Source organism: Cupressus sempervirens, chromosome 3, assembly GCF_028749045.1.
Source record: "Cupressus sempervirens isolate cs-2001-9-10 chromosome 3, ASM2874904v1, whole genome shotgun sequence".
NCBI classification, from domain to species: domain Eukaryota; kingdom Viridiplantae; phylum Streptophyta; class Pinopsida; order Cupressales; family Cupressaceae; genus Cupressus; species Cupressus sempervirens.
In genome coordinates, this window is record NC_143120.1 from 484,824,985 (window position 1) to 484,840,561 (window position 15,577).

The following is a 15,577-nucleotide window of genomic DNA, read 5'->3' on the forward strand; positions in this document are numbered from 1 at the left end:
GTCAATTCCTTTGCAAAGGAGCACTATGATTGCAAAACCTCCATGTTTAGTCAAACTTGGGATCAGCTCTTCTATAGTGAAAATCAAAGCGGTGAAAATGTTGTCCTGTTGAGAGGGAGTCTCTGTTGAGAGGAAGTCTCTATTGAGAGAGACTCTAGAGTCACTGATTCTTATACATGTTATTGAGTTCTTCTCTATGAGGAAGAAGTTCAAAGTGCAATCTCTTGTTAATGAGTTCTTCTTTGTGGGGGAGAAGTTTGAGGTGCAATCCCTTGTTCATTTCTTCTCTGTGAGGGAGAAGTTTGAGGTGTAATCCCTTGTTAATAAGTTCTTCTCTATGAGGGAGAAGTTCACGGTGCAATCCCTTGTTAATAAGTTCTTCTCTGCAAGAGAAGTTTGAGGTGAAAGCCTTTGTTCCACCCTCTAGGAGTAGCCATGGTGGATGTCATGTGAGAGACTCCATAACTTAGCTCTTGTGCTATTCACCCTCTAGGAGTAGCCATGGCTAATGGCATGTTGAGATGACGATCTCACATTTCCAAAATTCGTTGTAAAGCTTTTTTGTTGACACATATGGGTGTAGCCATTGTGTTGGTCAAGATGAAAGACTCCACATCATGATACCTGCAAATGATTTCTCATTTGCTAAGACAGAGTGTTAATGTTTTATACACTTCAAGATAAATCAATTACCTATGTTGGTTGTGCTCTTATACTGCGATAGTTGTTTGTTCAAATATTGTTATCTGTTGTTGAACAGTTCTACCATTCAAATGTTGGACCTTTTTTCTTCTTCTCCATCTTATGTTCTATTTCAGAGGCATGATACTTAGATGCTATCGTGCCCTCTCTCTCTCCAGCATATGGTTCCCGCCTATTATAAAGAATCACATGTTCATGTAAAATACGTAACTGTTGTTGTCATGACGTGTTCAACGGTTACATTTGTCTGTATTTACATGCCAGCATTAAGGCTCGTGAGTGATTGAGTTCACACGATCACGTGTTTAGTTAATCTGATGTGGTGATTCATTAAAATAAACTAGTTCGAGCATCATGAAAATATTCGTTTTGAAGTAGAATAGAAAATGACTACTTTGGCAACTCATCTTGAATGCACGAGAGTTGCCTTTTCAGTTTTCGTGTGGCGACAATTTTCATTTTACGTTGTGCAAAGTCTAGGAAATTTATACAATCATGTATTGTCATGTCCCCACTCTAGCTCAGTCTAACAGAGACATGTGAGTCAGCTTATTATGGGGTCTTGTAGGCTGACAGGGTTGGATAGAGACCCAGTATGGTTATTCAGTGTTGGGGACTGGGTTTTCTGGTGGGTATTGATCAGTTGGGTGACATTCCTTGTTTTTAGGAGGCAGTTCCTACATTTATGGGGTTCATTCCTACTTTTTAGGAGGTATGATCATGCCCAGGGCTGGGTTTCCATGAGATGACCCTTTGGGTTCAGTTTCAGAGGGATAGGGCTTGTTTCCTAAATTTTAGGAGCATCCCTAGATTTTAGGGATGAGACTGCTAGTGGATCCTTGATTTCCGACTTCAGTCACAGACAGGTGACAGGATGATTTTATGGTTTGTGATGTCAGTTGGGCAGTTTGTGGCTATTTGGGTTATATTTTTAATATTTCCTAAGTTAGCGTTTAATATTTAAATAAGGCTAAGTTAATAACCATTTTGGAGTAATAAGGGAATTTTGGCCTCATCTGGATGCGTATCCCATGTTATGATAGCTCGTTGGAAAGGTCTTGAAATTCTCTAAATCTTCCTCTTTGGTCTCAAGGCAATTCGGTGAACGGATTTATTACTATGGTGGAAAAGGTCATTTTCTATTGACAAGGTCACTTTAAAATAAGATTTAATTCATTTTTTATAGCCAACGCCAATTGGGGGTCACTTTAGGGTTCGAATTGCTTTGCAAGGGGTTATAAGGAGATGGGCGCCATTTCTCATGATTATGCATATTTTTCAAACACTTCTTTTCAGATTTGCTCTGCTTGAGCGATTTGCATTCTGGGACGCAAACCCCAGGGTAATTGCTGGCTGGGACGTAACCCTCAACAGCATTGGGTATTGGTTTGTCAGTAGTTTCAACAGTATTCAGGAGGAAGGTAGACACCACTTCAGCTTGGGCCTACAGTTTGTTTTGTTGGGCATATTCTTTGGCGTATGGGAGGTGAATTCTAGCAGTCGTACACTGCCATTTCTTGCAGCCGTACTTGCAGCCGTACTCTGTCATTTGCAGCACTTGGATACATAGAAAAATCAGTTACTCAGCAGCAAAATCTTGCATCTTATCAGCCCGTTTTCATCAGCCAGTTGTGGCATCATTGTTAGAGGAAATGTATTGGATCTTTTATTTGGCTCTTTAATTCAGAGATCTGCCTGGTACGATTTGTATCAACTCTGACTTTACTGCATAGTGTTATTTATTTTCAGACTCTTTTCTTGCCATTTGTTACTTCTCATTTCTATGTGGAATAATCATCAAAAACACAAAAACAAACAAACTCTTCTGCATTTCCGTCTAGTTCTACAAGAAAACATTAATAAACAGGAAAAAACAAAAATAAAATAAATCTACAGCAGATTTGCAGCAGAGATCCATCAGGGATCTTTCATGTATGCTGGTTGTGATAGTTTTTGGTAATACTCAGTGTGTTGTATTCTTCTCTGCAAGTGTGCATAGAATAAGTTTTCCTGTGCAGTGATTTTTCTACAGTACGATTCATACATGTGTTTCAGATTTGTTGGTGCATGATCTGAGCCTGATTATTTCAGTGTGTTTATCATTGTTTGTTTTGAGTATACATGAGATACTTGATCAAACAGTATTCCGTCTTGAGAATTCAATAAAGAATCTATTTTTTGGGTGTCGCTGGGTTTTCCCCTCGAGTAGGAGAGTTTTCCCAGGATAAATCTATGTGTCTATTTGTTTTTATGTTTGTTTAAAATACCTGTTATCTGCTTTTGCTATTCTGGTTTGAAAACTTTACAGAAGTTTGGGTGTTTTAGGGTCCAAAGGAATGGCCTCCAAAACTAATTTTTAGCCATGTTTAGCAGCATATGAGGATTGGGAATTAATATTTTCTATGATGTTAATTGATCTGAGTGATGATTTGAATTGATGAAGCTTTCAGATATGAATTATTGCTCTCCAAACTCTCAGTTTTATGAGCAATTGAGCATGCTTATGCACAATTGTTCCTCATTGCTTGTAAGCCTTTTTATTGGTGATTTTATGTCTTTGTGAGTAGGTTTATTGTTATACATTGTGAAGTACACTTTGGGATTATTTAGGGATCCATACTCTTGGCCATGGTGCCAATTAAGTGTGTGTTTTTGCTAGTTACTTTTGAGACATTGTTGATATAGTATTTTGGAACATTTTGAAGTTTGATGATCTCTGTTTGTGGAATGTTGGTTTTATTGATGCCTTTGTTATGGGATCACTTCATTGGTTTCTTGATATGCATTTTATGGAGAGATCTTTGAGAAACCCGTAGTTGGTTTGAGACCAATCAAGTGTTCTATGTATTATGATGGAAATTATAACCTTTGAGTCTTTCTATTGCTTTGTGCTTATTGCCATTGTTTCGCATTGTGCCTCATTGTAGGAACAAGATGAACTAGGTATTAGTGTTTGAGTAGTTAGGTGGAATGGCTCTCCATGGTGGGCCATGACACAAAGACGTCACTAGGGTAACCCCTAGTTGAGTTTAAATAAAAAGTGATAATTAAATAAATGAATAGAGAAACACATAATAACAAGACATAAGAGACTACTTGGGGATCTAAGGAGAATGATTGAAGGCATCATATTTAGCCATCTTGAGGACATAGAGTGAAGGTATAGTTTTAGCCTAGCCATTTGAGGATGTAGATTGAAAGCATACTGTATATCTAGCCATCTTCCAAATGTTGATCGATGATATAGTATATAGTTGTCTTAGGACGTTGGTTAATGATTAAATTTTAGCTTGGCTATCCACAGACATGATCAATGGCTTAGTAGAGCTTCCTTGATGAGAGAAATGTTGCTCAAAGTCACATGGCTAACCATGTGCCTATGATGGCACTCCCACTGTTGATGCTTTGCATCAATCATTGTATAGGTTTGAGTACTGACCTTGTGTATATGTGACTCGGAATCTGTTTGTATGTGAGATTGCTTGGGTTATGTCATGTCCTTACTTGATTATTTGCATTGTGGTTTTATGCATCTTCATGTTCAATTTTCATGTTCTTAAGTAAACTTATGATTCATTTGTAGTTTATATGCATCATTTGGCGTAAGTGTGAGCCCATGATATTTTTACATTTGTATGCATAGACTTGTGTGAGTATATGTATTATGCCTATACCTTTTGAATGCTTGCTTCCTTATTAAGTCCTATGACTACCTCCACAAGCATACTGGGGTGGATCTAAGGGTGTCACATGGTCGGATGGCATGAGAAGCCACTATTGGGGACCAGCGTAGAGGTGGTGGACCAGATTTAGTGACATAAACATCAAGTCCCTGTGTACTCCTCTATCATTTCTCGTTGTAATATTGAGATTAGGTATATAATAATGTTTAAATTGATGGTTTGCAAGTGATTTGGCCTTTATCTTGTGCATTTACTCCTCGATAGGAAGCTAGGTTTTTCTTAGCCGTACATTGTTGTCTGTATAGGTTTTAGCTTAATTTTCTAAGTTTCAAGATGAAGCTTCCAGATCCACACCTGCAGCTGCACTCCAACGCTTATGCTGATTGGTGCCTCTGCATCACCGGTCTGAGACTAATTGATCTTAGACAAGAAGTTATTTTTCGACCGGCACCTGTGTCCATGGACGAGTGTTAGAGTTGTTCAACATCTCCATCTGCAAAGTAGTGCCTTCACATCTCTAGATTGAAATAAGATGCAATGTGCAGAATTTATCTATGGATTGACTTCTCTAGCTATCCAGCAGTGGCCCTGCCCTATTGAGTTTTTGAGCTTGATTTTGAAAGACCAAGTAGTTTGTGTGAGCTTTTACTCTAAGTTGCTTATTGTTCTTGCATCATTGTAGTGGGTTAATGAACTTGTATGCTTAACCATAATAAGAATTTTTCAGTTGGTTTTTAAAATTAACCTTGTGGATAGATAGTTTCTAAGGATTGATTTAGTCTCCTCTATTGGTAGCCGCGAGTCATTGACCAGCTTGATTTCCTTGTAGCTTGTTGTACGTTGTCCTGGCTCTTGTGGGGCAACTCAAGGAACATGCCTATTCCATTTTGGATGGGTGAGTTCAGTGTCGTGGAACCCTTGGGAGTGTGTCAAGACTTCCTCTTGAGCATGATCAGTCACATTTTGCTTATAATGGTTGCAATGTAACCTCATGCTATGCACATATAACGATACTGATTTCAAAAATATATATTTTTGTACATGTTTTACCCTTAGTTTTGAAGGTTCCTTGGCAGGGCATACATATTTCTACAAGGCTATATTGTATAATAGGTTATAAAACAGTCCTATGTCCACTTTTTTCTTGTGCATTATTCCAAATGAGTGTTCAAAATTGTGCAATGTAGCAATCAAGGAGAAAATCAGTCATTATTTCCCTAAATAGTGTTATTTTATTAATATCACATGTTACTGACTGATTGATCTAATAGCTGATTTATGTATGAATGCACATCTTCTTGTATATTCCATGCATTGTATATTTTCCACACGTTTTAAATAAAGAGAAACCTCCCCTGGTAATAGTGGAAGGACTTGGTCCCACTTGCTGCTCGTAATGAATTTCTCAAAACAAATTTTATGGATAGCAAATTAAAGCATAATTTTTACCAAAAAGTAAAGGATGCTGCACTTACATGAAGTATGCCCACTAGGAAAGCTTTTATGCCCTTCCCTTATGACATTTTTATTTCCATGACATTCAACCCTCCCAGTAATGTTATCAAAATTCTGCAACAACCTCATGCCAATTAGAAAGCAGATTTGAACCATCAACAATACAATAATAATAAGTTATCAATAAATAAACAGATCTTGCCACCAAAATGATCATTAATCAGTGAGAGAAAACAAGCTAAGACTAAAGTTTAGTACTAGAGGTCAATTAGTAGTTCTCAACTGGTATGCCATCTGGAAAACACCGCCAAAAAAAGTCAGGGCGGGGTCGGCCAACAGCATCTTTCACAGCATCAGTTACAACAGCAGTTATAAGTACTGAGAACAAAAGACCTGTCATAGATTCAGATCAAGAATCTAAATATATCAGTAGTAGTCTTAAATGAGCCAAAAAAGAAAATCATTTGTATAAAGAATGCAAGGAAAATGAGAATGTTACCTAGAATAGCATGATGTAACTCAACAATATTTCTCTGACAAAAATAGTAGATGCAAATAACAATAGATGGTACAACTACTGCAATTATCTGGTAACAGTTAACACCCGTCTTGTCAGACATGGAACTGCAGATATATAGGGAAGATGTAAGTGGATTCTTTATTTGTCAGCTTAAAATAACACTAAAAATAAAAATTGATTCAGTTTCCTGAAGAAACAATGTGTCAGTAAATGCAGTAAAATATTTCTTATGAAAATCTATTAATATAAATTATAGCATGAGACAGGATATGCAGGTAAACAATTCGAACACTTACCGGAATGGCCCAAAATGGGACTGTGTTTTCTTTGAGAGGATACATAAGGTCATCCAACATACTTTTACCCACAAAGCGGTCAAATGGATCTATGAGGTTAAGTATGCCAATACTTGCCAGAAGAATAAGAATCACGACCCATTCATGCTTATGGAACTTAATCAAGTGGACAGCAAGTGACCTTGGTGTGCACAACACACAGCTCTGCCCTCCTCTCATTCTGAAAAATCTAATAAAGATTGTTGTCATGTTAGAAAATAAGAGCAAATAACAAAAGCCACCACTCAATCAAAGAATGCAAAAAAAGATTAAATTTTTCAGGTGATTAGATATAATAGCCTTTCCCATAGTCAGTGCCACAATTATCTCCATGTATTTGAATAACAACATTTGGACATCTTTCCAATATTCACACATGGGCATGCCGATAAAGAAATCAAGATACAATATACTATTCCTATTGAAAGGGCTACACAGATTCACTAAATTCGATGGGAAATTTTGAAAATTTCAAACTTCCAATTCTTCTCTTAAGGCTAAGTAGCATGAAAATTTGAGAGAATTCACAATGCTAAGTTATTCTCAAACTTCATAGGCACAAAAAAAAAATAATGATTTGTTTTAAATAGCTTAAAAATGAATCAACTATTAGATTTTTCTATTCATGGTCAACATGCACATTATTGATTAGGGAAGTTGTGTCCACCAAAAATCGAACCTCAACAGAGTTGGAAGCAGACAGAAAAGGCACATTAACAAAATTTGGATATTGAATTCTTTCTAAGCTATAAATTTACTGCCCAATGTATATCTTCTAATAATCAGCTCCGTCAGGGATGTCCCCACTGTCCAACAGTAGTTGCAAGCCCCATTAATGGGCTGGTTGTATGTTTGAAACCCTGCAGGTGGTCCATTCAATGGCTGAAAAACCCACGTATATTTACGCTGACTGTTGACAGAGGATAGCCGACCCAACCCTAGCAGATACAAGTATTATTGCCACACAAGAGAATGTAGCGGTTCATGAAAGTAGAACACGTGCTGGACTTTCTCACCTAGTGGAGAGATAAGGGGAGTCGAACATAAACTAAGTAGAGATAAGGTGTGGTTGCGCAGAGATATAAGGGAGAATATATGGAGGGATAAGGAGTAGCTGCCTATAATGGAGTGATAAGGTGCGTCGACAACAGTAAGGGAGTCATAAGGATCTGTGCTCGATGGAGGGATAAGGTGTGCACATAAACAGGAGATATAAGGTGACACGCTAGTTGGGAGATATAAGGTTAGGTGTTGGTTTCTTCACGTGAACAACAAGACACGGGACATAAAGTGACTCATAGTTATGTTGTTGGGAGATATAAGGAAGTGATGTTTGAAGCTATTGCACAAATCAAAATCTAGCAAGGTGTACATACCTAAGTGCTTACAATGTAATCACTACAGGGATGGGGTCCCCCAAATGTGACCCCACTAGTTTAAAGCTCCAATCAAAAGGGATTACCGACCAAAAATAAAAGTACTAGTTTCCCCATTAAATACCTAAATGTTTAAAGAACATGATGATTGAATGAATGAATAATTTTAATGATGTCCACCAGACCAAACTATCTAAGGAACTGAAAGAAAAGTACGCAGCCTTAAACACTTTCCATATTCATTTCCAACTCTAATCTTCTTTTATGACTCTTAACTAGCAAACCAACAATTTGGTTGACCTTATCCTCTTCAAATAAGTTGTGCATGTTGTCAACTTTCAAGATTTCTTAGCTGTGTTTTCTGGGTAGATTGTGTTACAATTTTTGCATCAACGTTTCGGATCACACTCTGTGATCCATCATCAGGATGAGAGAGCTGAAGGAAAAAAGTGTGATGATGGATCACTTTTTTCCTTCAGCTCTCTCATCCTGATGATGGATCACAGAGTGTGATCCGAAACGTTGATGCAAAAATTGTAACACAATCTACCCAGAAAACACAGCTAAGAATTCTAATGGATTGTGGAAAACTACTATCTACAACTTTCAAGATGATTTTCATATTGAACTTGAATATCGTCATAAGTTGTGCATTGTGTGAGAAAGTGTCATTCGGTTTCAATTGCACCCATCCTACAAAACATGTAAGTTCCCTCCTCCCAAGCTTCTTTGGGTCTCTTCCATCTACATATCTCGTACATGAGAAGATGTGATCCCATCCTCAATTGTGTCATTAATGACCGAGCTTTCTTTTTAATAGCAGCCCCTAAATACGCTTTTTACCCATGCTCCCTTGTTGGGTTAAACTCTTGAATGCAGTAAGCCTTTTATAGAGGAATGTTGTTAGTCCACATGACACCCTAAAACTTCTCTATGACAAACTTTTTCATGTCCACGTTGTATTAGGACACTCATGTAGCTTAATGTTTCATTTATTCAATCACTTTTTATTTTGCTTAATCCATGTTTTCTTTCTACGTTTAAGATCCTCTTCCTTCTTGATTTTCAGCCAGCATTGGACATGCATGTTTCCAACATTCTTTATGTAACTAAGTAACCAAGTTATCATTTATGCTTCCAACAGAAAAGTCCCAGCTTCAACTAAAATAATATCATAAGACACAAAGGTCTTAACTTTGAGATTGCTCCTGATTAGGTGCTTATGAATTCTCTCTAGTTGTCTCCAACCATAGTTTGACATGCTGGCAACCCAAACCTCGCAACCATAGAGAACCATTGGTGTCCAACATACCAAAAAGACTCTTTCTGGTTTTCCAATCTCAAAGTTCAGTCATTCTACATCTATTTTGGAGTAAATACAAGGCTCTATGTTCCCCTTGTATCATTTTTTCTCTACATGTCTCCCAACTAAGTTTATAATGAAAGCCAATCCCAAGATTCTTGTATTCTTTCACAATTTTCAATGTGTTGTCTTCAAAAAGGAATGTAATATGCTTTTTTCCATTTCTCCTTAAAGACAAAATCATGATTTTGGTTTTGGTAATGTTCACCTGCATCCCAACCTCCTGGCAAAAGTACTCTAAGGCCTCTCAATGATCTTTTAACCCTTGAGCAATTTTTAGTATTAAAATAAGATCATCAACATACAAAATAAGCTTCACCACATACCCTATCTATTTTGTTTAAACAAGTTTCTAATTTATCAGTGTATAACCCAAACAAGGTTGGGGATAAAGGACATCCCTACTTAACACTAATGTCAATTCCAAAGCATTTAGACATTCCTTCATTAGTTATAATTTCAGCTCTATCATTGTCATATAATCTATGCATTGTCGCTCTATATCCATCAGGGATACCTAATTCTTTCATTATGTTCCATAGTTTGTCTCTAGGCACTGTATTGAAAGCTTTCTTAAAGTCAACAAAACAACAATAATCTTCTTTTGCCTAATTGCCCCATATTTTCTCTATTAAATGTCGAAGAGTGATGCAATGGTCAATGGTGGAATGCCTAGGTCTGAAACCTGTCCGCCATTTTCCCTTCACTTTGTTCCTAACTATTGATTATGTGTTCTATCATGCTCCCAAAAAGTTTGCTAAAAAGGGAGTTACCATAATAGTATGGTAGTTAGATGGACTATTGATGTCACTACTCTTAAAGAGGGGAATAGCCACACTAGTTGTCCACTTAGTTGGAAAACCATCGTAAATGACACGATTGAAGATTTATTTTATTTGAGGCACAAGGATCTCCACTCCTCATTTTAAAAATTCAGCTTGCAGCCCCTCACTATCACCAGATTTACCACTTGCCAACTTCTTCATCCCTATCTTGATATCCTCAACAGTGAAGAGTTCATGCCATGTATTCACTATGGGAGGAGTGTTCTTCGCATGTGGACATTCATAGAGTAACTTTGCATACTCAAGCTATTGAGCATCCCGAATAGTGTTCCCAATTTTCTTTCCCTCTTGATGTAGCCCTTTCCAAAACTTTTTGGGATCATGTTTTCCAAGGAAAATTACCTCTTTCCTTCTAGCCTAAACATGCTGTTCTTTTTTTGCTTGAATCAATTTTGTGTGCCTTTTTTCTCCTACATGATCTTTTACATGCATTTAAAGCCTTGTGGATTATAGAAATCAGCAAACTACTATTAAAATACTCACATGCCTCATTAACCCTGTCACCCACCAAGAGGTTATTCATTTCCTAAAATTGCTGGTCAAGCCATTGAAGATGTTCATGTTCTCCTGATTTAAGAGGATTCTACCATTGTTAGCTGCTTTCTTTTACATGTGGAAATCTTGTTTATTGTGTGGGCTACTTGAAGTGAAGTCCAACTTAACAAATAGAGGCATGTGATCAGATTTCATCTCTACAGGGCAATCACCAATTTCAAACTAGAGAACTCTGGCTGTAAGGATTTGTGAACAAATTACATAGTCAACCATACTCTTCTTGTTGTATGTTTTGCATGTGATAGCCACCAAATTCGACCAACCTCTCATCCCGTTGCAAATAACCAAACCACACAAACTACACAACCCCAATAATTTTGTTCCAAAAAACGAGACACCTTCATTACCATCTTTTGAGGCTCTTTTCCATGATTGATCACTGCCCTCTTCCAACCATAGAGATTTATCTTCTCCTTTTTTCACTATCAATCAGCTGCAGGGACTGATTATTAATTGTCCTGTCATTGAAGTCCCCTATCAACATTATTTCACCAATGTTGTTGAATACTAAATATCATTTTTCAACAATGCATACAGATCTTCTTTATCTAAATTTTGCATCTTATAGAACTAAGAGTTTTGCGGAGCAAAGTAGCATGCAGCCACCCTGAAGGTTATCTCATTCACTCTCATTTGCAAGCAAATATATTGTTTACTTGGGTCTTCCTTTTCAAATTTTACAATGTCATATCACTTCTCATGTATAAGCACCATAACCCCACCATGCCCTTTACCCGTCTCATTCCCTTTATTCCAAACTGAAAATTTCTTGTAGCCTTCAAAATTTGGTACCTTGCAGCCAGCATGTTCATGTGTTTCTACCAAAATGGTAACATCACTTCCCTCTACTATGGGTCCCACCCCAGGACCTCTTCTCCATGGATAACCTCTGCAATTCCAAATCGCAACATCTAAGCAATCCTATCAAGCCCCAAATTCCTATTTCTTTCGTGAAACGCTCACTAATTTGGTCTTTCCCATTCTTCAGCCAAGACCATTTCCCCTCATTTCTTTATGTTTTTACCTTTTCCCACTCCTTCCTTTGTTCTTCTTGCTGGGAAAAAGTTAGATCGTCATCTAGATAGAAATGTGTGCCTCAAGTTACCTTCTAAGGATCATATTCTTATCCTCTACATCTTTCAAAGTAACTTGTACATGTCTGTCTCTCCCTCCATCTATTCACTTACCTATCCTATATGCTTGTTGAATACCCCCCATCCACTTCAATTGATCTCTAAGAAAGTCCCTTGTCAGAGTGTCGGTTCTCTCTTTTTCTCCGAAATCTTTCACTCCTTTAATAATAATATTTGCCACTTTGCTATGCTTGTCTTGTTCTTTTATTTGTATTTTGACTCGTTGCTCAATCATTCCCTTTTGTTTGTTTGCTGATCCATTAACATTTTCAGACCAAGATTTGGCTTCTTCTATCTATGCCCTTAGTTGAGACTCTTCAAATTCTATATCAGCCAAGGCTGATTGAATTTCTTTTATTTGTGTTATGTCTTATTCTTTCATTAATTCAGACCCCTCACTTCCAACTGCTCTCCATTGCTCCATCTCTCATTTTATTGTTTCTAGTTCTTGCTGTCCTATCTCCATTTTCACCTGCATACTTGAGATTTGTTCCTTTAGAATTTCATTTTCCCTTTCTATTTTGCTTATGTACTCTATCGCTGCATACACTTTGTTCTCTTGCTCCCAATTCCTTGCTTTTATGACCTCAAGCCTCTTTTCTACGTACATGAGCTCCTCTACGTAGAGTTTTGACGAATACATAGGCGAGGTAGAAGTTGGGTTGTATAAGACTTTGCTATCTAGTTTCTTTTCAGTGCTGTCCACTTTATTTGTTTTGTCTATTTCTCCTTGATGCAGAAATGACCTAATGCTCTCTCTAGTTTCAGCCTGCTCTTGGATCCTCTCAATTACCTTCTCTTTCTACCCTGTTTGCCCCATAGTAGTCTGGTCAATCCCACCTGAGATTCCATTCACATGTGGTAAAATCATTGCAAGATGCTTCTTATGTGATTGTTTTAACTTCCAGATTTGCCTGCGTCTTAAAATACCTCTGTACTGTTTCGCATTAACTAGTATCAATCTTTCAAAAACATAGAAGCACAAAAGCACAAAAAAAAATGTGATTATACTTGATTGATTGTGAATTGGACAGCCATGGCACTTTTACCCTGAAAAAATCACAATACTCAGGAAAATCAGGTCCACAGTTTTTCTCAATTAAATCACATTTTAATAAGAAAATCAGCCCAAAAATTGCAAAGCAGAACCCAAAAAAAGGCGGAAACACTAGTACAAAAACTCTAAAAATAGTGAGCAATATTTCTTCAATAGCGCACAATGTGTGGTAATTATGGAAAAGCTGCCACATGAAGGAAAAGCCACTATTCGATACTGAGTTGCAACGGTTGCTACTATTGTAGAGTCAGGACGTCGCAGGGGAAAAGCTAAGCTTCTCAGAATAAAAATGCCTCTTTCCATGGATTTTCTGCATCTGATTCCTGACGAAAGTGATTTTAAATTTGTAGTTTAAGACTTGCTTGCACTTTTCCTTGCTCAGAAGCAAACAATAATCCATGTAATTAGAATTTCAGTTTTACAAACTAACCGAAGGTAACTAAATTATTAGGGAAGATAACAGCAAGGAGATTGTTCCTCTCTTTCAACCCTCTTTCTTTATAAAGGATTCAAAATAATCATTTCAAACAGTTGGAAATGTGTTGTAGTAGTTTGATCTAAATGTTCCTTGTCTTTGCCAGTTGGGAGTGGCTAAACTTTAGCTGTTCCACTAATTCAAGCACAAATTTTTTCCTTCCAAAGTTCTCCTTTTCTGCTTTTACAAAGTGATAATGAACCAGATTAGTAACCTTCTTGAAATGCATGGATTGTAAAAAGACTTGTCTATTTTAGTTTGAATTCTGCAAACTACAGAGGATCATTAAATCTCATTTTCCTACTCATTCCCAGGCCTAGAAAATATAGAAGGCCACTCATAGAACATATCATCTGCAGCCAATCAATTTTAATTGCATAGATTATTGTTGCTGCTTGTAGTTCAAATGACACAGGTAGATAAATGGAAGTGACTTGCAATTTTAACTTCCCAACCAGTACACTGCTTTTGCTATGTGACTGTTCATTTCACAAGCATTTATTTCAAATAAGTGTAAAAAATTCCAGTAACATGCTATATTATCCAACTGCTGGAAATACAAACAATTTCATTATTTGGTTAAGCAAATTTACTATTTTTGGTTTATAGAGAGCACTTTGTTTCACATTTGGCATTACGTTAAGGCAAACCTAGAAGTCATTACTTCACATACATAGCTATATTTGATCTCATTCACTTCACAGACTTAGCTAGCTCGATCTCAGACTTAAGACAGGTCCCTGTGCAGCTGCTTAGCTTATTTTGGCTAGCAGCCACAGCTCAACTTTTCAAGGAGTAATTTGTGGGGTCAGTGGCCCCATGAATACTTAATTTTTCCACTTATTTTGTGTTCAACTGTATCTCGAATAATATTTTTATTCTTCAATATAAAAGTTCAAGGAAGAAAAAGCAAAAAAATGGAGGGAAAGAAATTTGTGGACTTGCATGTTATTTTTTCAATAAGCAGTTGCTGCTTATTTTCAACGCCCCTCAAAACCCCCCCTCCCCCCTCTCCCCCCGCATTTTTTCCAATGCTTAATTTCTATTCTTAAATTGTAGCTGCTCCACATTAATAGGAAAAGGTTCCATTTTATCCTTTTCCCATAATTGGACTTTTGCATGGGAACACTTAAACTGCTTTGAATGCACATAAGCATCCACATGTGGACATGGGTTAAATAACTATTTAGAGATTGCCCTCTTATAAAGTTAATATTTACCTCTTTTTGTCTTTTTGCACACTATAAAGTTCAAAACATCAAGATATGAGCCCAAAAAGCATTTATGCCTTCACATTTCTTGTTCCCCTTATTGTCAAACTACACTGTAATATTATTTGAATGAGGTGCCTCCAGTAATGAAAGACAATTAAAATGCATGTGCAGATTTGAATCTTGATTTTTGTTTTAGTTTAGATAGAATAATCTGCAAAGGGTCATTTCAAATTACTTTCCTATTCATTCCCAAAACCTAGGAAATAAAATTAATAGATAGAAAGCTGCTCACAGAAAAAATAGTCTGCTGACCAATCAATTTCAGTTGCACAGATTATTGTTGCTGATTGTAATTCAAATGACACAAGCAGATATATATAAGTGACTTACCAGTTTTAAGCTCCAAACTAGTACACTGTTTTTGCTGTGTGATTGTTTGGCTCACAAGTAGTTAATTCAAATAAGCATAACAAATAATAGTAACATGCAGTATTTTTATCCAACTGTTGGAAATACTAACAATTCTCATGTATTATTTGGCGAAGCGTAGTTACTATTTTTGGTCTATAGAGAGCACTTTGTTTCAAATTTGGCACTACATTAAAGTCACGCCTACAAATTGATAGGTCACATAGCTAAATTTTGATGTTAGCTATTTCACAGACTTGGCCAATCTTTGATCTCAGACTTAGACAACTATTTAGTAACTGCCCTCTTAAAAAGTTTACTAAATATGTGTCTATGTTTTGGTCTTTTTCTACAAGATAAAGCTCAGAACAATAAGATATGAGCCCAAAAGAGTATTCATGCCTTAAAACTTTCTTGTTGCCTTTGATGTCAAACTATACTAAAAAATTGCTTGAA

At 36.8% G+C, this 15,577-nt stretch overlaps 1 protein-coding gene across 5 annotated transcripts in view; it reads right to left on the bottom strand.

The window, feature by feature from the left end:
- The window catches only part of LOC149567281 (lipid phosphate phosphatase 2-like), a 104,085-nt gene that overhangs the window by 72,791 nt on the left and 15,717 nt on the right, over positions 1-15,577 (bottom strand). For 2 of the 5 annotated variants that reach the window (XM_089820442.1, XM_089820444.1), the window contains exons 2-5: positions 6,657-6,885; positions 6,340-6,427; positions 6,124-6,233; positions 5,861-5,954 (exon numbers count right to left, since the gene is read on the bottom strand). In XM_089820442.1, coding sequence (XP_089676568.1) covers positions 5,861-5,954; positions 6,124-6,233; positions 6,340-6,427; positions 6,657-6,885 — 521 coding nt within the window. Of the gene's footprint in view, positions 1-5,860; positions 5,955-6,123; positions 6,234-6,339; positions 6,465-6,656; positions 6,886-15,577 lie in introns of all 5 variants that reach the window. The other 3 variants (XM_089820443.1, XM_089820447.1, XM_089820446.1) reach the window with 3 other exon arrangements.